Raw genomic sequence first — 23,966 nt, forward strand, 5'->3', positions numbered from 1 at the left:
TAAACCTAGCCACCAAGTTTGAGCCAAATCGTATAAGAAAACGGAGAGTTATCACGGTTACAGACAGACAGACAGACAGACACAAGTGATTACAATACCCCCTTGTGCTTTACGCACGGGTGTAGAAGGTCATACAAAACTAGCCTTAAACATTGGTTAGTGCCTCTTGCATGCAATGTCATTCAAATAGTGTTTCATGCTCTTTAAACAAGATGCAATACGTCACCAAACAGGGCTTATGTCTATTGGAAGTAAATTTGGTTATGTGATAAATTGATAACGTTTCCCTTTTGTCACCCAAAGCTGTACGATAACTTGGGTTGTATTGACATATTTGGTTGTATTATTCCATTTGTTGTAATTCAATAAAAAAACATGAAAACTGGTGGAAAACAAGATCACATTGTTTACATATTTATGTCACAATTAAAAGATTTTAGAACCCTCTGTACTGCCATTGTACCCCCCCCCCCCCCCCCCCCCCTACTAGTCCTATGGCTTAGTGTTGGAATGTTGACTCTTCGTTCCAAAATCTGAAGATCTCCACAGAATTGTAGTCTATACAGTCATATTGTCTCAGGACAATTAAAGACGTGCACTTATGGGCTATTGTAAACATATTCTTATATTAACTTCCAGAGCATGCAGTCCCAAATGTCTGCTCCCTCTGAGGGTAAAAAGGGCTGCTGAGTCATTGGAATCTGATTAGAAGAAGAAAAAAAAAACACTGATCTAACTCCTTCCCTGAGATTAGGCAGTGATTACTTAAATTACAGAATCAGAATTCCCTTTGTCCAAAAGGCTTTAGTGGGGCATTATGCCTCGTTCAATACGGAGCTGTCTCTATCAAAATCGTTGGGAAGGTGTGATCATTTTATGTTTCCCTCAACTGAGTCACTTGTGGATTCTAGCTGACATAGATGATGATTGCTCAATTCAAGCTGTTAAGCCACTACCAGTAGCCATGCAATAGAGAGTAATGGGAAAAGAGTGAACGGTGTGTGTCTTAACATGTAGTATTCAACTCAGAATCACAGAAGGAGTTACAACACAGATGTGATAAGTCAATAAGTCACGACCCCCAGTATCCCCCAACCAACCACTATCGTCTTAGTGTTAATGATGGCGTGACTGGCACGAGAGGCGGTGTTGTGGTGAACCTGAATGTGCCCTTCTAGGATGAGGGTGTCATAAGATGTGTCGATGTTTGTCGTGCATGAAGTGTGCGTCAGGAGAAAAAATAATAATAAGTTTGAGTTGACGTTTCTAGGTCACAGTCTCCATAGAGCCACCTTTTAACTCTTGGCCTTGACGCCTGCCGCCCTTGGAATGTCTAAGCGCAGTGTGACAGACTGAGCCTGGTCATGCCCTCCCCGTGCATCTTGTAGAGCAGCTTGAACTCACTGGGCAGCTGGTGGGTCTCCTGCCACTTGGTGGTGAACTTGGTCCCTTTCTTGTCGTAGTAGTGGTAGGGTAGGTCTTTGCCCGTGTTGGGGTCCCAGCCGAACGGCCAGAAGCCATAGAGGTGGATCTCCTCACACATGGCGGAGGCCAGGGTGTACATCAGGATGCCCGTGCTGAGCCGCTTGGGAGACAGGTTCTTAGTCTTCCAGTATCTGCGGGAGAACGGACAATAAGTACAATTCGGAACCTGACCCCTATGTGAAAGCTGTGAATAAAGACGCATTTTCACTTGCAGTGAAATATAAAAGGCACTATGTGTAATATTCTGTGATTGATCAATTGAATGGCAACTTCAGCCTTTTTTAAGATGCAAAGCACCTCTATGACTGGCAGTGTAAGTAGGCTTAATTCAGTCACTCACACTCAGCCACCCCTATTGGCAGCTCACAGGCATGACACTTTGTGTCAAATCAGTTCAATCAATGTGAGAGTGCTTTGCATCTATGACACTGTGTGTGTCATTGTTGACTAACTGTATACTTACTTGTTGACATCATGCATGATGTTGCCAGGCCAGGCCAGTTCAATCTTTAGCTGGCCCTTGTGCTCCACAAAGAAGTCCACCAGAGTTCTGGTCACTGTGGCCGAGGTGTGAAGGAAGAACGCCGGTATCCAGAGGATGGCTCCCTCCAGCTTCTTCAGGTTGAGGAAGAAGTTGTTTCTGTCCTGTATGGTCAGCAGGTTGTTGTAGTACCTCTCCAGGATACTGGGGTTAAAGGTGGTCATGTTGGTCTTCCTCCCCACGTCCTTCTGGTAGACCTCGGTGGGGGCGAAGTTGCAGCGGAAGACGAAGTCGGCCTGGTCGATTTCGGAGCCACAATGGCTGCCCGTCAGGATGCCACTGTTCCCCACGACGGCACACACGTTGTAGTGCCTGTTGGCGATAGGCGACCGGTCCGGGAGCAGGGACTTGAAGTTGTTGCTGATGGAAAAGACGTACTTGTGGCTGGAATAGTCAAAGTGCATCAGCTGGCCGACGCGAACGCCGCTCTTGGTGAGGGAGAAGTTGTTGGCGATGTCGATGTAGTTGAAGATCTCCTTCCTGAAAGATAGATCACATGAGAAACACTGCAAACCTAAAGACCCAGTGAAAAGCAAACGCATCCTGAACGTGACTGGCCAGGCTACAAGGATTAGGGTCATCTGGGGACATTTGGGGGAACATTTTGACCATCCAAAATGTTGCTGTATGCATACTGTATGTTCTTGAAGAGTTTGTTTGATACCCTTCTTTTTCTTAGTGCATCACTTACAAACATTATTATAAACAAAGCTTTTTACAGCTATTAAATGTAGTAATATGTCAGGTTTAGTTATTGTATGCTGTCAGTCATTACAAGAGATTAAAAAAAAAAAAAAAAAAAAATTACTTTTTGGTTTACACTTTTGATTGAGGATTGGACCTTTAAGTGGTGTATCTTTTTACATGGACATTGGACATCCGGTGCTGTTCTAAGTGAGTGGCAGAGCAAAGGACCAAAGGTTCAAGCTTCTGTTGGACACATCTTGTTCTAGAGCCTGTTCACGGTCCAAAAAACATTTGGACAGATTGTGGATCAAAGCAGAAAATGTAGAAGAAAATTGACTTACCTTTGCTGATAAAAAGCTGTCCTGTTGAACTTCCATCTAGAGGGTTTCCCTTGAAGCTCCTCATTCAGGGCATTAGTTAATGGGATGAAGGATGGGTCCAGGAAATTCATGGCAAACTGAGACCTAAGAATGAGAATTCATCCCAATTACATAAATCATATGGATCGACCAATATCATGCTCAATGACAGCAACATAGTCACAGCGCCCTGGTCCAACACACTTCAGGACCCTGGACAGCTCCGTCTTTGATTAATGTTCACAATGTGCGCGCGAAAACAATGACGTTTGAGAAAATTCAAGATTGTAGCAGCCTATAGTCAAGATGTATGCTTATGCAGCTGTATACAGTAGGCCCAAATGAAAGAAATACGATGGATTATGCCTACATTGTTGTTTTTTTATGTACAGAATAAGGCCTGACTCCTCTGTCGTAATATGGCACATTTCTGTTTATGTATAGCCCATAGTGCTTCAATTTAAACAAGGCACTGCATGTACAATCCCAGGTAACTATAGGCCTATACTCACCGAAATCCTGCGTGGAACATAATTCGTGGGCCTCCCATGTCATATTTTGAAGAGGTGAAGAAACTGTCTTTTCGTATTGACACATAACTTATCAGAGATAATATTATAAGAGCGACGCTTAGAATAACCAAACCCAGGGCATTTGCGATGCGGACCATCTTCGAGCGCTTTCATTCCCTTACTAAGCGATGAGTAGGCTATATTCTTCACTGCTTGGATGGAATATTTGCTGTTTACAAAATATCAATATGCTAGTTGCAGATTTCATATTTTTCTATAGTATAAAATGGACGGCAGGGATCTGTGCGCTGCGGTTGAGATGGTAGTCAGCTGCATGTTGATGCCGCGTCTTCGTGCATCTCTCCCCTGCCCAGCCCCTGGTTTCACGCTGAACTGCAATTCCTCTCTCGGCAGCCAGTTTAATCAAGGAGATGGAATCGGAGTGCGCATCAACACATAGCCAGCAAGACTACCCCCCCCCCCCCCCCCCAACCAAGCTATTCAACTCTCAGCATAAAGGGATGCTTGTCCAATAGTAATATGAATATGTTGCACATCTCTATGTCTTAATTCACAAAGATTTGTGTTGCATACTATGCATAGACTGAATAATAGGCGACATACTAGACTACAGAAGGTTATTCACAACAACCCTGATCGATGGTCAAACTGGTTTTGTCGGACATAATTGTGAACTGTATTCTTTCCATACCCTGGACACCAACTACTATCTTGCTATTGAAATCAAAGATCTTGCTATTGAAATCAAAGAGTATCTTCATCTTGCTATTGAAATCAAAGACTATATATCTTGCCATCACAGACACCAGAGAATAATATTTTGTTACGAATGAGCTCAGTTCACTCTTATAAAGGAAACAAAGTTGGAGGTGGTGTATAATTTTTTATTCACCACGACTATGAATGAATCAATATTCATTGAAATGCTTGTTGAAGGCCAAACTAATTATTGTTGTATCATCCTATTAACAATGGAAATGATTGTTCACCAGGTGCATTTAACATAACTCTCATCAAGACTGAAACACAATCTGAAACTGAGAACTTCCTGATAGCCTAGTGTCTATACTGCTATCCAGTTTTAAGTAAACCTACAGTACCAGAGTTAATGGAAAAAAATGGAAATCTTTTTTAGACTCATTGAATGCAGTATTTAACAAATGTTTTCCAATGTGTCACATATTAGGCCTAAATGTAACCAAGTGAATAGCAAACAATTTTTTTTAAATATAAAAAAATATAAAAACAGATACAATGTCTTCTGAAATTGGCAAAAAAAAAACATTATTCTCAACAATTCAAGGAATCATCAAACAACATCAAACACGCTTGGCAGAAAGAAAAAGTTGAACCTTTTTCTGATGGCGCAAAATCATCCTCAAATCCCTATAATATTGCCTGTAAATGTAATGATTTGTTGGTTAATGTTGGTGTATCTCTTGCGAAAAAGCTCTCTAGCATAGAGGGTAATAGCAAGCACTTAGCAAAGGGCATTCCTCTTTACAAGTCTGACGTTTCAAGTTTCTTTAATAGTTGTCATACAGAAGTACAGAATACTTTTATACAAAATGCTTCTTACTGTTACGCTCCAGAGACTGTGCAAGACAAGATAAGTATGAAATAAAATAACATAGTAAAATTAGAAGTAAAAAAAATGAGGTCACAGTGTTCAGTTTAGACATATGTACAATGTTCGATGCAGAATAGACGTAAAAAAAACTGAGTTACCATACAATATACAATACTGTGCAGTGTACTAATATACAATACTATATAGTGCAAAGCAGAAATGGGACGAGGTGCAATTTAGGTACAATTCACAGTAGGTGTACGAGTTGTAGTGCAAATCCTTTATCAATAAATATAAAGTGTAAAGTGTGTTTGTGTGATCTAAAGCCTTTTCACAAATTATAGACCTATATTAATATCACCATGTTTTTCCAACAATCCTAGAAAGGCTTATAATACAGTATAAAATAATCTCTCAGCATCTGGGTTTGAATAACAGACTATACAAGCATCAGTATGGTTTCAGGAAAGAGTACTCCTCCTACAAGGCCCTGCTACAGCTAGTATAGACAAAACCATATCAGCACAAGATCAAAATGAATATGCATTGGGTGTATTTCTTGACCTGTCGAAAGCATTCAACACTGATCACAGACAGTCAACATTAGATATGGTTTTAAAGCCTGTTTCTAAAAACACTGGTTTTGCCAGATCTGATCTCCTGAACAGTAGAGCATTCCAAAGCCTAGGCCCCTTGTTGGCAAAGGCCTGGTCACCTATGGCCTTTGGCTTTGCTGCTGGACCAACAGGTGACGACCCACATCCAGGTCCTATGGATGGGATCTGGTCTTTAGCCCAGACTGAAGAAGGGCTGAGAGGGGGCCCAGCCTGAAAACCATGCACAGATGGTAAGACCAGTTCATAAAAGACCACATACTCCAGACCACATAGTACACAGGGACACCACATTGTGGCCATTTTGGAAAGGAATCCCAACCTGAGCATGTGACCTTCATGTGAATATGGTCAGTATACCTTATACATATCATTCTCAATACATACAATGTTAGCAGGGTGGCACAATTAGAGGGAAGTGAAGTGTCCAGTTAGTTATATTGAATAGAATGAGAATAAGTAGTAGGAGTTGTTGTGAACATTGAGCACTGACATGATTCCTGACTTAAACACTGATACAAACTATGTATACAATTCTGAGCTGTCCACTGGTACAATCACAGTTTTCTACTGTTGGGACACACTGAGCAACTCCGCTGGCGCAGTTTGGTGTTGAGTGCCTTGCTTAAGGGTACTTCAACGGTAGTGTTACTCATCAGTAATCGGCTTTTGAAATAAGGGGATCAATAAAGGAATATCTTATCTTATCTTAGGTGAAATTCAGGAGTCCGAGCAGCACAGGGGAGGGGAGTTACAGACAGGGTAATAGAAATGACAATACAAATATATGAGAATAAAAATATGTGTATATGAGAAGAGTAAAAGTTAAAGAACAAGATCAAATATGAATAAAAAAATAAGTGAGGGTCTGATCAGCACGATAGGTGAGGCATATATATACCGGTATTCAAATCAATAATAATAACACAACAATAAGGTACAACCCCCCCTTGGCATCATATGCAGATTATATCCTGAGCCAACCCCCTGTGCAAATATATATGGCTAACTAAGTCTACGCAATACTCCATACTTAGTCTACCCTGGTGTAAGTAAATGGATTATCAATAAATATAAAGTATGCATAAACAAATAAGATTTGAGATGCTAGTAAATGAATGAGGGGTGTGGGAGTACGGGGTTCAGTAGTTAAAGAGTGAAACAGTTCTAACAGTTCTCAAGTTCCCTGGCACCAAATGATTGTTGCCTAAGAGTCGATGAAAAATAAAGTTTTAATGCCACCACAGCAGGGGCGTTTTTAGGGTTAGAAAACATTGGGGGCTTCAGCCCAGGGGGGTGGAGGGGGGGGTCACCCCCCCCCCCCTTTTTTTTTTATTTTTTTTTTAAGCACAGAAATACGCAATTTTAGATTAATTAGAGATGAATACTGAATAACTAGAATCATTAGAGGTTCTCAAAGTGAGGTCCAGGTCCATGAGAGGGATATGGGCAGTCCCTAGAAAATTCAAAGTTAACAGGACCAAATCATCAGTTTCTTATTTATTTATTTATTTAGCCAGATAAAACATTGATCTGGTCCAAGAAGCCCCAACAGGAGTACAAATATACATATATACACATATATATACATATAATATATATACATATACTGTACATACATACACATATACACCAATAACAAAATAAAAACACAGTTAATTGTAGATACACAATCAGGTTTAAGCACTATAAAAATGCAGCAGGTGAGTTCACCTGTCTTCAACCAAAATGGAAGGAGAGTGAAGTACTGTACACAGAGAACGTGAAAATATACAATACATTCACCAAACACTACACAAGACAACCAATGATGCAGACTGATGAAAATATACATTTTCTCCCATTTTCCCAAATCAGTCAACATGGAGAATCACAACAAAAAATTATCTTGCCAGATCCAGCTAGGCAAAGAGATAATGTCTAGTATTTTCTGTTTACACTTTTTCAAAAAAAAAATTGTGTTACTGTAATTTTAACCTGTACTGGATACAGTATTTTATGTTTGTCTGATATTTGCTGAGCTTACAGTGTTATGCACATAGTAGCATGAAAACTGGGACATGTATTGTTGTGATTCTCCATGTTGAAATGTTGACTGATTTGGTTATATGGAGAGAAAATGTTATTTTTTTCATCAGTCTGCATCATTGATTTGGGTATATGTAGATAAATAAATTATATTTTCATCAGTCTACAGCATTGGTCTTGTGTAGTGTTTGGTGAATTTATTGTATATTTGCACATTATCTGCGTACTTCACTTACAGTACTCTAATCACTGAGAAGTAGAATTGCTAAATGTGTTTTAGGTTAAGCACAGCAGTGTGTGTAACTGGTTCAAACAGAATTAAGTCATTATGTAACGTGTGTTTCATATGGTAACAAAATTAGTGTATGGTTTTGACAAGTGTTTAATTTAGCAAAGGATCTGAGGTGTTCTGATAATTGTGTGTGTGGTTGTGCTAATTGTGTGTTTTGAAACACCGGGCCCCGTTTTCAAAATCATGCTTAGGCAATCGAAAAAAAACTATTGTGTGTTTCATTATATACATATGTTTCAGTCTTCTCATTAAAAAAAGATTCGATTTTTGGGTCTTTTCCTGCCTTTGGTCCGCTTTGCATTCACATCTCAAATGAACCGCAGCAGGGTTCACTTGCAAGAGTGAATGAGCTTTCACACCACCCCAAACCAACCGGACTATCCGAGGTTCGATTAAAGCTTATTATAGGACACTGGACATGGGTATGGATGGCTCCAGGTGCTGCTGCGTTAAAGTGCACATCTTCAATATCTGTACTATTTAAAAGCACAGTGCAGGACACACTCAAAGGTTATCGCACATCAGAGATGGCAGTGGACATGTATGACAGGACAAAGGCCATATGTAATGGCCTTTGGATTGAGGAACATACTACCAGCCAAAGGAGGAAGCAGAAAAGGATGGACGAGTATGTAGTTGAGTCATCTTGTGGCACAAGCTCAGACCTCAGCTCAGGAGATCAGCTGAGACAGAGACTGTTCTATCCAGTCGTCGACAGAATGCTGCAAGAGCTTGAGAGCAGGTTCTCATGAGTTGGATAACAATTTATGAGAGGCATACAGGCATGTTATCCAGCCTCAGACCAGTTTCTCTCAGTGGAATTGCTGCAACCCCTCGCCACACATTACAATATCCAACTATTGCCAGAGGAGATCACAGTTGCAAAGTGTTTCCTGGTCAGGACACGCAGAGATGCAGTCCCTACTATCCAAAGTGTCTTTTTCCTCCTGGATGATAATAATAATAATAATGCATTTGATTTATAAGGCGCCTTTCAGGACACTAAAAAAATAGTCCACAAATCGGTGAATGAAAGAATTATAGGATCAAATGAAAACTACTTACTAAAAATGTTTAAAAGTACTAAAAACCAACAAAAAATACCAAACACTAACAAACATTCAGCACAGACAATGGGGATGCTGACATAAAAAAAAAAAAAAAGATAAAAAAAAAAAAAAAAAAAAAATGTAAACAATTTTTTCTTTTTTAGATCCGGGGCTAGGAGAAAAACATCCGGGGCTAAAGCCCCGGAAGCCCAGGGCTAACGACGCCACTGCACCACAGGTTGTGAGTGAAACCAGGGGATAAAGCCCTTTGGACCTGTGTCTGATTGTTGAAAGATATCTGCTCTGCTGGGGTGAATGATGGCTTTTCAGATAAGGGGCCATCTTGACCCAGCGGAAGACATTTGAGGAAGGAAGAGACCATTTCTCTCGTAATTGGTTAAATGGGAGGAAATCATGATGAGGGTGCATCAGGGGTGCACTTTGTAACCCAAATTATTCTAAATGTTGACCATATTTCTAATGTGAATGCGTAAATGCTAGGGAGTTAATTGCATTTTAAAAAGATTCTACCACAAGATTTATTTATTTTGACCTTCACCCAATGTGCTTCAAGCTCCACATTTCCAAGAATCCACCAAACGACCTACTGAATGTTGCTGCATTAGTTCAGTAATGATGCAGTAGATTAGGCTACAGTGGGGCGCCAGTGGCTCAGGAGGTAGGGCAGTCGTCTGGTAATCCGGAGGTTCCCACAGTCCTTGAGCAATACTTAACCCCTAATTGCTCCCGATGTGCAGGTTGGCACCTTGCATGGTTGCCTCTGCTATCGGTGTGAATGTGTGAGTGAATGGGCAAAATGTGAGGAACAAATTGTAAAGCGCTATATAAATGCAGCCATTTACCATTAGGCTATACAATTGCAAAGGATAACATAATACTAAGTCACAACACATCTGAATCTGTTATTTTTATTTGGAGGGGTTACTCCAACATGTTTCATTATGCAACAATATGATGATATACAATATGCCATATATATATAGTATTCACAAAACAAAGTCTTTCTTTCCATCTTTTCTTTTTACCCATTATGTACATTTTTTTGGTTTGATATTTTTTCTTTTTACAGTAGGCTATTGAATCTCAACAAAGAAAAATTACTTTCATTCACAATCACACTTCCATAAAGTTTTTCACACATATCACATTAAGGTAGTGTAGGAATTACATATTAGTATGACACACACACTTACACAATACTGTATCATGGAGTATACATTTTTTTTTAAAGAATGTATTCAAATTTTTATTGTAAAACATGCCAGTATGTACCAGTTACTCTGCTGAATAGTTAACCCTTGAATCACCACTGACATCCTTCTGCCCTTGTGCTTTTAGTTGTTATCTGGAATGTGTCATGCCTGGACGTGGTAAATTGACACTCCAAAAGAACCTCTTAAAATAGAGAAGACATTCAGACGTATTGCCATCAAGCTGCCAAGATATTTACATTTTCAGTTCCATGATGATTAACCACAAAATAAAAAATAAAAAAAGATAATAATAATACTAATAAAACAGCTAAGGGTGGGGAATCACCAGTGAACTTGTGCTTTGATTCCATTCGGTATAATTATGATGAATTATTTCTCCAATAGTTCACTGCATAAATACCTGGAAGAACAAATCCGCTTCATGACTGAGTCAACTGACAATAATGCAGATATGCTTCTATCCATCATAACTCACACAGGCACTTGAATGATCCAGGGTGTGCTATACTGTACAAGAAACAGACACAGGTCTGTTCCAACAGGATGACCACACTAAAACCCTAACAGTTGAGATACAGTGCCACAGGTCAGTGGGCAGTCTAGCCCCCCCCCCCCCCCCCCCCACATAAGCAGAGAGCATCACTTCCTGCTGTGATGGAAGGCGTGGGGGAAGAAGGCCCCTTCCGCGTCGCTGCCAGGGGAGCCACAGAGGCTGTCCTCCTCACAGCTCATGTCCTCACACGAGTCCTCGCTACATACGGAAGAAGAAGAAAAAAGATAAATGTTACCATCAATCAACACAAAACTATTTAAATCCGTCTTTCCACATATCGCTCCTATCGCGATATGGGCAAAAATGATATCGCGATAACGATATCATATCACTCGATAATAAAAAAATCTAGTATTAATATATATATATTTTTTAATTAAACAACAGTTTATTTTGCAGCAATTTTTTGTTGTTGCCGCCATCTTTAGTGTTACATCCCCTCACACTCCAGTTCTCAGGCTGCAGCTGGTTTGAAAGCAAAAGTAAACCGGCTTCTCTGCTGGCTGTGGCTCCAGGGGAGTTGAACAGTTCTGGCTCTGCTAGTTTCTTTTCCATCTTTTGGCGCTTTTTTTGGTGGACAAACCACCGCACATGTGCACCGTGACTGGAGACTAGCTCTGCTAGCACACATAGCCTACTGTGTACAGACGGTTTCAAACTGTATTTTAAATTAGAAAGCAAACAAAATAAATGGACAAGAGAAAAATAAATCTCAATTTGGTCAGTATTGTCATTTGGACAAGCAAAGCCATTACTTTAAGTTGCAGGCAAGGAAGACAAGTCTGTCCACTGTCTCTGAATAAAGGAACATCTTATCTTATTTCAAAAGCCGATTACTGATGAGTAACACTACCGTTGAAGTACCCTTGAGCAAGGCACTCAACACCAAACTGCTCCAGCGGAGTTGCTCAGTGTGTCCCTGTCCCAACAGTAGAAAACTGTGATTGTACCAGTGGACAGCTCAGAATTGTATACATAGTTTGTATCAGTGTTTAAGTCAGGAATCATGTCAGTGCTCAATGTTCACAACAACTCCTACTACTTATTCTCATTTTCTCGATATCGATTATTAAAATATATCGCGATAATTATCGTTATCGTTATATCGCCCAGCCCTAAAGGATCTGATTCATTACTTTTACTGAACAATAGACAGAGCACTCGTTTGGGATCACTCAACAAAAATGGTTGAGAGATAATCCTCCCCCCCCCCCCCAACAGTATATTCAATCAAAATAAGTGCAATAGGAGTGAGGCAGCACAACTGAACTGGTCAGTCACCTCTCAGTCTCATCCCAGCTCCCCTCTGGAATGGTTGGCAGGCCAGGAACACTGAAGTGATTGGCTTGAAGGTTCTGCGCCGTTCGGCGGGACACAATCCAAATCAGCTTTTTGTTGTCTGGTTTGTTACATTCACTGGAGTGGTACTCTGCCATGCACCGGGCCACCAGTTCCCTCCAGTGGAGCAGTTCACCGTCACTGATCTGTGAAGGAACAGGGAGATGTCAGAGCTGTATGAAGGAGTGACCAGAAAGTGCTTGTCATCATTGCTGTGTCTGCAGCTGCTTGTTTACATGCATCAACACAGAGCCTGGCGAGCTAGTAACACCATTATGTCATGCGTGTACTTTAATTCACTCTTCACATATAGACATAAATAATAACGAGAGAGGCGAGACCAGTGCTGAAGCTGGAGAGGTCGCTCAAGGAAACCCAAGATGCTTAGAAAAGGGCTTCTATGACTAGTTTGTGTAGATATTGTGTAGATAAAAAAGGTCTTGATGGTTAAAGGTTAGCGCATAAAAAGGTAAAGATTATATGATACACAATGAAGAATTGTGTGAAAAGATTGCATGTAACTTCTGTAGTACAATACCTTCAGGTGCCTTTGGAGTTGCTGTACAATCTTCAACAGGGCGATGGACTGGAGAATTTCAAACTCTTGCGCAATGAGGGACAGCGCCAGCACCGAGGGCTATGGGAGGAAAAACACAACAGACTTATGAGACCCGGGACTCAGAATGTAACAGCGCTATGTTGTGAAATTTGCACCAGAGAGCAGATCCTTACTCTTGCCTTAGAGAAAACAAGGCGGCATAAGCAGGCTTTTAGCTGGGCTTCCAGGCTCCCAATGCTTGGGATCTCCTCCCTTGGAAATATAGAGGGAACCCTGATGTGACCCTCCGGTATATTTATCACAAAGCAAAATGTGTTTGACTAGTGCCATGCATTGGGATAATAAGATAGAGATAAGTTAAGATATTCCTTTTATTGATCCCCTTGGGGAAATTCAGGTGAAAGAAGCCATATGAAACCCTTACCTCCCGGCAGACAGGGACAGGACGGCGGCGTGGTACAGGTGTAGGAAGGTCAAGGCCGTGACGGCGTTGGGCTCCGGACTGAGCTTCTCCGAGATGACCTTTTCCATGCGACCGAGGTCAGACACGGTGAACTTGCTTTGGCTGATGCGGATGAGTTCATGGGTAGGTGAGATATTGCGCTCGACCTCGACCATTTTGGCTGCAATGTGGAGGCAGCAGACTCCAATACAAGGCAAGTGTTTGGGCTGCACCTGTGAAGATAGCACAGCGGTGATATAACCTGCGAGTGATTCAGTGTCTTCTGGATGTCACACGAGGATGGGGTTGCTATAATTGTTTATTTACTGATGAAATAATAACATGAAATGCACAGGATGCACTGATACCAACACTGGTTTATCAGATATTGGGCCGATACCAGGCTAAAGCAAGGTATTGGTATCTGAACATTTCAAACTGCCTGACTCCAAAGAAGTGGTCAGAACTCAAAGCACAGTGACTTGTTTATCTGCATCTTTGGCACACAGAAGCATCCGTTTAATAGAATAGAATAACTATTGATCCCGAAGGAAATTCAGCACCACAGATCACTCACAATGAACATTCAGGTAGTCAAAAATAAACAAATAAGCTGTATTTTTCACCCATCCCAATCTAGTTGTTATGCAAATTCCCTTTCTGGTCGTTACGCGTATGGGCACTGTCGGCCTGGGGAGGGTGTAGAACTACCACATGCCTCCACCCGCCGCTTCTTTTCACCAGACAGCGAGGAGTTTCACTGGGGGAACGTAACACGCATAGAGGTTCACGCCATTTCCCCCAGATCCCTTCCCTGCTGAACAGGCGCCCTGACCAACCAGTAGGAGTCGCAGTTTACACATACCCCACTGGCTTCCCACCCGCTAACACTGCCAATTGTGTTAGTAGGGAGTAGGGACGACTGACCAAGCCGGAGGTACCACTGACAGCTGGATTAGATCCCAGAGTCTCTGCAGTGGTAGGCGAGTGCTCTTAGTCCACTGGGCTACCCAGCTGCCCCTAGAATTTGTCTTGGTTTTTTTTGCCCATCATCCCCAAATGGTAGTACCGTTATGTTAAAGTAATGTCTTCAGTGTCATCAGAATACAGGCCTTGCACGGAATGTTTAGAATGCCCATTTGTCCTCCATGTTGCTTAAACAATTGACAGTAGAACAGTAATATCATGCTTTTCCAACGTTTTACCTTATCTAACTGCACAGAAATTTGGCATTTTCTTTTTAAAGTGGTTACCAATGGTTAGTGGTTACAGGCAGCCAGTTGGAAGAAAAATAACAAACACCAGTAAGTCTATCTATAGTTGACAAGAGAAATGCACCTTCATAATGGTGAGGAACCTGTCCAGAAGATTGACAGCTTTAACAAAAGTCTGGGTGCTGTAGCCAAAAAAACTGGCCAGGATCCACAAGTCCTCCACTTTGGCGTCTCTGCATTTTGAAGATACTCCATTGTGATTCTGAAAATGGTTGATCAACTGTTAGAAAGCACTGAAAATAGCACACCATCAGTCTAAGTCATATCCAGCTGCTGCCTGTGCAGACACAGCCAAAATTGGAAATTAGGTCACTAGACTACCTACTTCTGCAGCAGCAGACTCAATAATCCTGAGGCCCATCTCCCTGGGCAGAAAGCTGGACTCTTTGGCACAGCTTGACTTCAGCTCTTTCAAGAGCCAACTGTCAATGCCTTGCAGGTCCCTCATCCTGAAAAACAACATCGATTGAAGGGTTTCTGGTTAGCTCCTATGGTAAAGTGTTTTCCCTCCGAGACAGAGGGAAAGGAGGACTATACATGTATGTTACAACAGTTGTCTCCTAAACCCGGCCCACTGGGTGTCAGGTATCATGTGGGCTAACCGCCCCTCCCTCCCAAAACTCTTGTTGTTTGTATTGTACATTAGATAAGCAATCAAATTATAAGCAGCAATATCACAAATGTGAACAAAGAAATTGTTTATTATAGCGTCACACGCAGCCAATACTAACGTAATATTATAGTTATCACAGAAAAGAGTGGGATGATAAACTGGGACTGTTACCTAATTTACCACTGAAAAACAGAAACTAGGTCAGCTACTCAATCACGACGGGAAACAAATTAAATCCAATGTCGACTTCACGTTACAACTGTTCAGTTCGTAGATCTAGCGTTCATTAAATAAGCAAAACCCAGCAACCAACCAAACAAACAGCCCCGAAACAAGAATGGGCTGGGCTCGCAGAAAAGCTAACGTTAGCGTTAGAAAGCCAGAAACGTTTTTTATTTTATTTTATTCTTACCTTGTCCAAAAGGCGATAATGCGATGGCCGTATATAGACTAAATACTTAACTCGCCATGCTTTTCAGACTGTCACAATACAACGAATACAATATATTTGGTGTTGAGACGAGCACAGCAGGTGGGGGGAACCGCCTTCGCTTGACCAAACCAACCAAATAAAAACAAACTGTTGACTAGCTTTAAACTACAAGGACCATCATGCACCACTCACTCACAAACTGTTGACTAGCTTTAAACTACAAGGACCATCATGCACCACTCACTCACAAACTGTTGACTAGCTTTAAACTACAAGGACCATGATGCACCACTCACTCACAAACTGTTGACTAGCTTTAAACTACAAGGACCATCATGCACCACTCACTCACAAACTGTTGACTAGCTTTAAACTACAAGGACCATCATGCACCACTCACTCACAAACTTCATGTACAGTATTGATTGATTGATTGATTGATTGAAAAGTTTATTAACAGATTGCAGAATGGGTACAGTACAGTACAGCTCAATACATACAATTGTTAAGAGGATGCAGACCTGAGAAAGACTTTCGTCTTGTTTCCATCAGGGTCCCCCATTTTCAATTCATCATATGACATACATGACATACAGATAGACAGTACTGCTACATCTATACATTTATGACATACCAGATTTTCAAATACAGTACTGTTTGTGATACAAAAAAAATCCAGAAGAAGAGTAGACATAGAAACTGTGCATTGGGGGAGGTTGGGTAGGTGGGGTGGGGCTGTACATTGGAGGTGGGGGGGGGGGGGGGGGGGGCACTGTACATTGGAATACTGACATACGTTTGACATGGAAACTGTACATTGGAGGAGGTTGGGTAGGTGGGGTGGGGTTGGGTGGGGCTGTACATTGGAATACTAACAAAGCCATGCTTGGTCTTTATTGTACAACTGGGTTAGGACATTTGTAGGGGCGAGTTTTGAATTGCAGTCTCCCGTAGGTGTTCTTTGAGAGTGTTTTTGAAGGTGGGTAGTGATTTACATTCCTTTACAGCTTTGGGTAGGGCGTTCCACATTGTTGTGGCATAATTGCGAAACGTATTTAGTCCCTTGTTTGAGCCGAATCTGGGTTTTACATGATTTGTGGAGCTCCCTCTGGTGTTGTGATCGTGGTATTCACTGACCTTTGGGAAGTATTTTGACATGTACATGGGTACCTTGGTCGTGTAGTGTATCTTGTAGACCAGGCCCATTGCAAGTTGCTGTACTCTGTCGTCTACTCTAAGCCATCCTAGGTTGGCAAAGTGTGCAGGGGTGAGGTGGGTTCTAGGAGTCAGGTCAAGCAGTAGTCTGACTAGTTTGTTTTGAGATGTTTGTAATTTGGTTTTTAGTGCCTTTGAGGTGCTTTGGTACCATGAGGTGCAAGCATAGTCGTAGTACCCTTGAATGAGTGCTCCTGCCAGAGTCTTCAGGGTATTCTTGTTTACCAGGGAGGAGATCCGGTACAAGAATCGAGTTCGTTGATTGACTTTTTTTATTACATTGGATGCCATTTTGTCACAGGAAAGATTAGCCTCTAGGATTGAACCCAGGTAGGTAATTTCATCTTTCCTTGTGACAATATTGTCACCCACTGTAACTGAGAAGCCGTCTGTTTTGCTGAGTTTGTTATTTGAACCGAAGAGAATGGACTCTGTTTTGCCCATGTGTAATGATAGTTTGTTGTCGGCGAGCCATATGCAGATTTTGCCTAGTTCCGAGCTGAGGGTTTTTTCAACCTGTAACTTGTTCTTGTCAGAGACCAGCAGGGCTGAGTCGTCCGCAAACAGGAACAAGTTGCAGTCACAAGCTGACGACATGTCATTTGCATAAATTAGGAGCAGTAGTGGTCCTAGTATGCTTCCTTGTGGAACACCACAGTTCACTGTGAGGGGGGGGGGGGGTAGGGTACCGTTTACCTCCACCATCTGTTCTCTCCCCTCCAGGTAGGATTGTATCCAGCTCACTGATAAACTATCAAAACCAATTGCTTTTAGCTTGTCAATCAGAATGGTGTGATTGACAGTGTCGAAGGCCTTTTGTAGGTCTAGCATGACCATGCCGCAGTATTTGCCCGCGTCCACCTCTTGCTTGATGTGGTCGTTCAAATAGAGAAGGCATGTGTCAGTGGAGTGGGATGTTCTGAAGCCAGATTGGAATTCGTAGATTAGATTTTTATCCGTAAGGTACTTTTCGACCTGTTCGTATACTATTTTTTCCATGACTTTCGAGATGGATGTAAGGATAGAAACAGGGCGGTAGTTGCCTGGGTCTAATTTGCTGCCCTTTTTGTGCAGGGGTGTTACTCTCGCTATTTTGAAGTCCTTGGGGACGTGTCCCTGTTTTATGGAGAGGTTTATTATGTGTGTGATGACTGGGGTGATGGCGGCTGCTGAGTCTCTGAGGAATTTGGAGGGGATGTTGTCATGGCCAGTGGCCTTGTTCGGTTGGAGGGCGCTCAGTTTATTGAGTACCTCATCTGTAGTTACCATTTCCAGTTTGAAATCGTCTTTGTGGACGCCTAGGTTCTTGTATATGCTACTATGTGTTCTACCCCATACTGCCCTGAGTGGGAGGGTAGTTTGTTTACCAGTGTTGTGGCTATGTTTGTGAAGAAAGTGTTTAAGTAATTGGCTACATCCAGTTTGTCTGTGATGAGCGTGTTGTCCGTCTTTGGCCCCGTTTAGACGAGCGTTTTGTGAACAGAAACCGCAAAAGTCATCTTACGGTTTCACTTTTAATTTTACGTTTAGACGAGCGTTTTGGGATGGAATTCTGCCTGCAGACGACGCTGTAACGACTCGAGACGACGGAGCCCCACTGTCACACGATTGGCGCATATGTCACATGACGTGCTGTGAAGACCCGCCCTACTCTGCCTCTGATTCGCAGACTGTGGATGGGGAATGTGATTGCACCAAAGCAGAGTCACTCACAGACAGTGGGTCCACTCACGCCGCGGGACAGATTCTTGTGTATTTAACCCTTTCACTGCCACACGACAGCCGGTTGTGTGATAGTAAAGGGTTAACCTTCTGTCGTGTGGCAGTGAAAGGGTTAAAAGTACTGCCAATGTAGCCTTCAGGTGATCTCCGTTGATATAAGTCAGACATACTTGCTTTGTTTACGTCTCGGCTACTGGCGCATACCTGCTACCTGTGACGTAAGCAGTACGCGCGACCAGAGCCGTGACAACCCTTTCGTCATTGTTTTATCAGATTTATACGTTTTAACAGTTTAGACGAGAGCGCAAAGCTTTTGCGTTTCTAGGAATTCCACCCTGGAAGGTAGTCTCACTTTTTTGCGGTTTCACCCCGTAAAAACGCTGTTTCCGTATAAACGAAAGGCACATCCGAAAAAATATTTTTGCGGATTCACCTGCTAGCGTTTCCGTCTAAACGGGGCCTTTATGTTTATGTTTGAGAACCTGGTTTTAAGTTTTTTACTGCAGCCTAGTTGATTATTGAGTAATTTCCAAAGTTCACGTGGTTTATTTTTGTTTTCCTCAGTTTTGTCATTGATGAAATTTTTTTTTGCAGTTTTTATCATGGAGTTTACGTCATTTCTTAGTCTGTTTCTTTCTAGTTTGAGTTCAGTCACGTGGGCTTGGAGTTCACTGCTCGTGCTTTTGGTAAGCTTTGACTGACTTTTATGAAATTCATAAAAGTATCACAGTATCACAGGCGCAGTAAGAAACAGGTGCACTATAGTGTTTGTTTTCAGCTGCCTTAGCGTACAATGACTGAATCGACATATCTTCTTTTTGATCAATACAATAGTAAAAGCAGCTAATGTATACACATTAGTTGGCGTTAGCTAGCCAAGTTCGAAAAAGACGTTTAACCCCGGGCGGGGCGGCGTATGCAGTTTCCATCCAATCCCAGCTAAACAGGTAAGTAACTGCTATGTAGTTGTCTCTTGACATTAAAATAATTGTATTACATTGTTGAGCTAACGTTAGCTAGCAACTTGACGGCTTGTGCTCTGTGATGATATTTTTTATTTTGTTCCTTAACTTTGTTTCAGTTAATAATTTACAATGCTATGTTACATTATACACAGATCACTTTACCATTGGCTCTCCTGTGAGATTCAGCAGTCTAAATCTGGATTATGTGAGGTAAACCAATGTTAACAGAGTAATAAATGGTCAGCCACGGTGCTAATAAATAACAAGGTTAGGCTATGTTCTCTTATATATTTAGTCTGTGTTGATGCAACATCAATGTGGAACGCCCTACCCAAAGCCGTAAAGGAATGTGAATCACTACCCACTTTCAAAACCACTCTCAAAGAACACCTAAGGGAGACTGCAATTCGAAACTGGCCCCTGTAAATGTCCTAACCCAACCCCCTCCAATGTACAGTAAATGACCAAGTATGGTTTTGTCAATATTCCAATGTACAGTTTTGCTTGTACAGTTGTACAGTGTTCCCCACCCACCCCTCCTACCCCCCCCCCCACCCCACCCACCCACCCACTTCCAATGTACAGCCCCCCAGCCCCACCCGACCTACCCAACCTCCCCAATGTACAGTTTTTACGTCAAATGTATATACTCTCTTTTTGTATCACAAACAGTACTGTATTTGCTAATCTGGTATGTCATATATGTCCTGATGAATTGAAAATGGGGGACCCTGATGTAAACAAGACGAAAGTCTTTCTCTGGTCTGCATCCCCTTAACAATTGTGTGTATTGAGCTGTACTGTATTGTACCCATTCTGCAATCTGCATTTTTTTTTTTTTTTTTTTTTATCTTTTTTCCCCTCCTTTTTCAGATTTGTCTCCCATCCCACTGTTAGTCGTTATGCCAATTCCCAACCCCCTTCCTGGTTGTTGCGCACTTTCCCCTACTGTTGGTCTGAGAGGCCGGAGACTGTCACATGCTTTCCTCCGACGCATGTGCAGCCAGCCGGCAGCCAGCCGGCAGCCAGCCTGGCCGCGCAGATTCTCACTGGGAGAGTGTAACGTGTGGGAGGCCGCACTACCTCTCTCCAGATCCTACCCTCGCTGAGCAGGCGCCCCGACCGAACTGTAGGGGTCGCTGTCCACAACGCCCAGGACCCACCCGCCAGCTTTCCCCACCGCGTCTATACTTTCCGTAGCCGCATTTCTGGCAGACGCTCTCTGATTGGCCACTGTTGCCCAATCGTGTGACGAGCTGTGTCTTTGCCCATTTCCGCGTCGAACAGCCTGCAAACTACCTGGCGTTCTATCGCCATGCTCTAAGACAAACTCTAACCTTAACCAACTTCGAAAGAGTGCCTAAGCTTAACCGTCGAAAGAACTTGCCGTCACACTCTAAGACAAACTCTAACCTTAACCAACTTCGAACCAGTGTAGAAACAGGCGTCGGCCAATCAGAGAGCGTCTTGCCAGAAATGCGGCTACGGAAAGTATAGACTCTTCCCCACCCCCTAATACTGCCAATTGTATTAGTGTGAACGGCCAGCCAAGCTGGTGACAACGCCGGGAGCTGGATTCGAACACGCAAACCCAGCGTCTCCAGCGTTGGTGACGAACGCAATCTCCGCTACGCCACCTGACCGCCCCCAATGTGTGCATCTTAACAGCGAGGAGCTTGACAGATGCACCAAAGAGACCCAGAGACTTCAGGAAGAGGTTCTTCTTCTATGAGGTTAATGGCGGGTCGCAACCACAGAAAGGCGCATACCGCCAGTTGTACAACCCAGCAACTGGAGCAGATAAGGCAAGAACCCAGCAAAGAAAAGAAAATAATAAAGAAAACAACAAACCCAGAAAAAACTAAACAAAATATCCAACCCTAACCTCACCACCCTATACTAACCTACTAAAAATATAATTAAAACCTAAACACAAACAAGATGAAAAGAAATAAAATTTCAAATCCTACCCCCAATCACCTACCTCCTACAATGTCCTTTTTCATATTTGTCCCATCAGTCCTGTTCAGAAATCTAATCAAACACTCCCTGCCTTGTCCACTTCCTCCACACTCCAATATGCCCTTCAAACCTGCTCCTGTCAAACCTGCTCTTTCCATTCCCTCCATCATGTCCCCCCTTTCTGATGAATATTTCCTGCACTTAACCACTACATGCTCCACTGACTCCTCTACCTGACAACAGTCACATAACCCTGTTGGATGCTTCCCCATCCCCTTCAACTTACTGTGCCCTATTCTTAACCCTGTCATCACCACCTCCTCTTTCCTATTTCCTCCCACTCTGTTTTGCACTATATGTAACTGTCTTCCCCTAGTCTCCTGATCCCACTGCAGCTGCCACTCATTATTAGCTTCCCTCCACACTATACTCTTTCCCTCTGCTTTTGATAATTGAATTACCGTGTCTATTTCTCCTTTCTTAACAGCTAGTTTAGCTACCTTATCCACCCTCTCATCCCCCAAAATGCCCATATGCGCAGGGACCCATATGAATGCAACCATAGTTCCTTTCTTTACTACTCTTGTATGTATTTCCATTATCTCACCTATCATATCTTGCCACTTTCTAGATGTACCCCACTTAATGCTGTACAGGCCACTTGCAGAATCGCTGCATATTAGTACTTTGCTCGGTTTGGCTTCCTCCGCCCATTCTAACGCCATCCAAATGGCATACAACTCCACTGTATACACTTAGACAGTTTGGGTTCCTTCTACATACCTGAACTCCGAGGCTAGGGACTACCACTGCAGAGCTATTCTTCTCTGTTATTGGATCTTTCGATCCATTTGTATACACCTGTACATACCCTGCATATTTCCCTTCTACATACTTATAAAATGCATCCACTACATCACCACTTTCCTTCCTTGCCTTACTCTGCAGTCATTTTAAGTCCACCTCCTGTACCAACAAACTCGATTCTTGTACCGGATCTCCTCTCTGGTAAACAAGAATACCCTGAAGACTCTGGCAGGAGCACTCATTCAAGGGTACTACGACTATGCTTGCACCTCATGGTACCAAAGCACCTCAAAGGCGCTAAAAACAAAATTACAAACATCTCAAAACAAACTGGTCAGACTACTGCTTGACCTTACTCCTAGAACCCACCTCACCCCTGCCCACTTTGACAACCTAGGATGGCTTAGAGTAGACGACAGAGTACAGCAACTTGCAATGGGCCTGGTCTACAAGATACACTACACAACCAAGGTACCCATGTACATGTCAAAATACTTCCCAAAGGTCAGTGAATACCACGATCACAACACCAGAGGGAGCTCCACAAATCATGTTAAACCCAGATTCGACTCAAACAAGGGACTAAACACGTTTCGCAATTATGCCACATCAATGTGGAACGCCCTACCCAAAGCTGTAAAGGAATGTGAATCACTACCCACTTTCAAAAACACTGGCCCCTGTAAATGTCCTAACACAACCCCCTCCAATGTACAGTAAAAATGACCAAGTATGGTCTTGTCAATATTCCAATGTACAGTGTTGCTTGTACAGTTGTACAGTGTCCCCCACCCACCCACCCCTCCTACCCAACCCCCCCCCCCCCCCCCCACCTACCCAACCTCCTCCAATGTACAGTTTCTACGTCAAATGTATATACTTCTTTTCTGGACTCTTTTCGTATCACAAACAGTACTGTATTTGCAAATCTGGTATGTCATAAATTTATAGATGTAGCAGTACTGTCTATCTGTATGTCATATATGTTACGATGAATTGGAAATGGGGGACCCTGATGTAAACAAGACAAAAGTCTTTCTCTGGTCTGCATCCCCTTAACAATTGTATGTATTGAGCTGTACTGTACTGTACCCATTCTGCAATCTGTTAATAAAGTTTTCAATCAATCAATCAACCCACACAGGGGATATAGGCCACTCCACCATCGGGCAGAAGTCTCTCCCATACACTCCCAGGTCTCTTGCTGCCCCATCTGCTGTCCAGCCAAAGCTTGATTAGACTGTTCCCTCCCTTTCCCAACAAGTCTGCAACACCTTCTTGGTCGGGTGGTTGTCTTTATGCCCTTCTAGGTTGATCCAATAGTTAACGCTAATCTGCTTCCTTCGTATATCCAGTGGCATTTCCCCTGCCTCCACCTGAATTGCACACACAGGTGACGTTCTCACTGCCCCTACGCACAACCCGAGGGCGAGGGCCCGGGCCTGGATCACATCCAGTTCCGCAAGCCTAGTTTTTGCCGCCGACCCATACACCACACTCATAATCCAGCCTTGATCTGATTAGTGCTACATAAATATATTTCAACGATGCTATATCAGCTCCCCAGTCCAACCCTACAAGACATCTCATCACATTTATTACCTTCTTGCATTTATCCACAAGGCTTTTAATATGTTCCCTCCACGTTAATTTGGAGTCAAAACACACTCCCAAGAATCTAAAAGATTCG

At 42.6% G+C, this 23,966-nt stretch overlaps 2 protein-coding genes across 3 annotated transcripts; both read right to left on the reverse strand.

Annotated features, from left to right (window-relative positions):
- Nucleotides 1-516: 516 nt before the first annotated feature.
- LOC311222827 (alpha-N-acetylneuraminate alpha-2,8-sialyltransferase ST8SIA3-like) lies at nt 517-3,948 on the reverse strand. The gene is made up of 4 exons (XM_084307459.1): nt 3,585-3,948; nt 3,055-3,177; nt 1,949-2,506; nt 517-1,616 (listed from the first exon to the last, which is right to left on the reverse strand). Exons 1-4 carry the CDS (start codon nt 3,740-3,742, stop codon nt 1,334-1,336), a joined length of 1,122 nt encoding a protein of 373 aa, XP_084163585.1. The 5' UTR covers nt 3,743-3,948; the 3' UTR covers nt 517-1,333.
- A 7,054-nt stretch (nt 3,949-11,002) lies between these two features.
- On the reverse strand, nt 11,003-15,724 carry LOC311222691 (cyclin-G2-like; the record flags this gene model as incomplete). Of its 2 annotated transcripts, XM_084307297.1 has the most annotated exons (8): nt 11,003-11,144; nt 12,228-12,430; nt 12,823-12,921; nt 13,023-13,095; nt 13,268-13,518; nt 14,624-14,761; nt 14,885-15,008; nt 15,585-15,724. In XM_084307297.1, the coding sequence occupies 7 exons, from the start codon at nt 15,005-15,007 to the stop codon at nt 11,033-11,035; spliced, it is 999 nt and encodes a 332-aa protein (XP_084163423.1). In that variant the 3' UTR covers nt 11,003-11,032. The 2 variants fall into 2 exon arrangements, with proteins under 2 accessions (XP_084163423.1, XP_084163422.1); XM_084307296.1 differs by lacking the exon at nt 15,585-15,724 and having other exon boundaries at nt 13,017-13,095; nt 14,885-15,022.
- Between the last annotated feature and the right edge of the window lie 8,242 nt (nt 15,725-23,966).

Source organism: Notolepis coatsorum (genome assembly GCF_963971535.1).
Source record: "Notolepis coatsorum genome assembly, chromosome: 2".
Classification (NCBI taxonomy): domain Eukaryota; kingdom Metazoa; phylum Chordata; class Actinopteri; order Aulopiformes; family Paralepididae; genus Notolepis; species Notolepis coatsorum.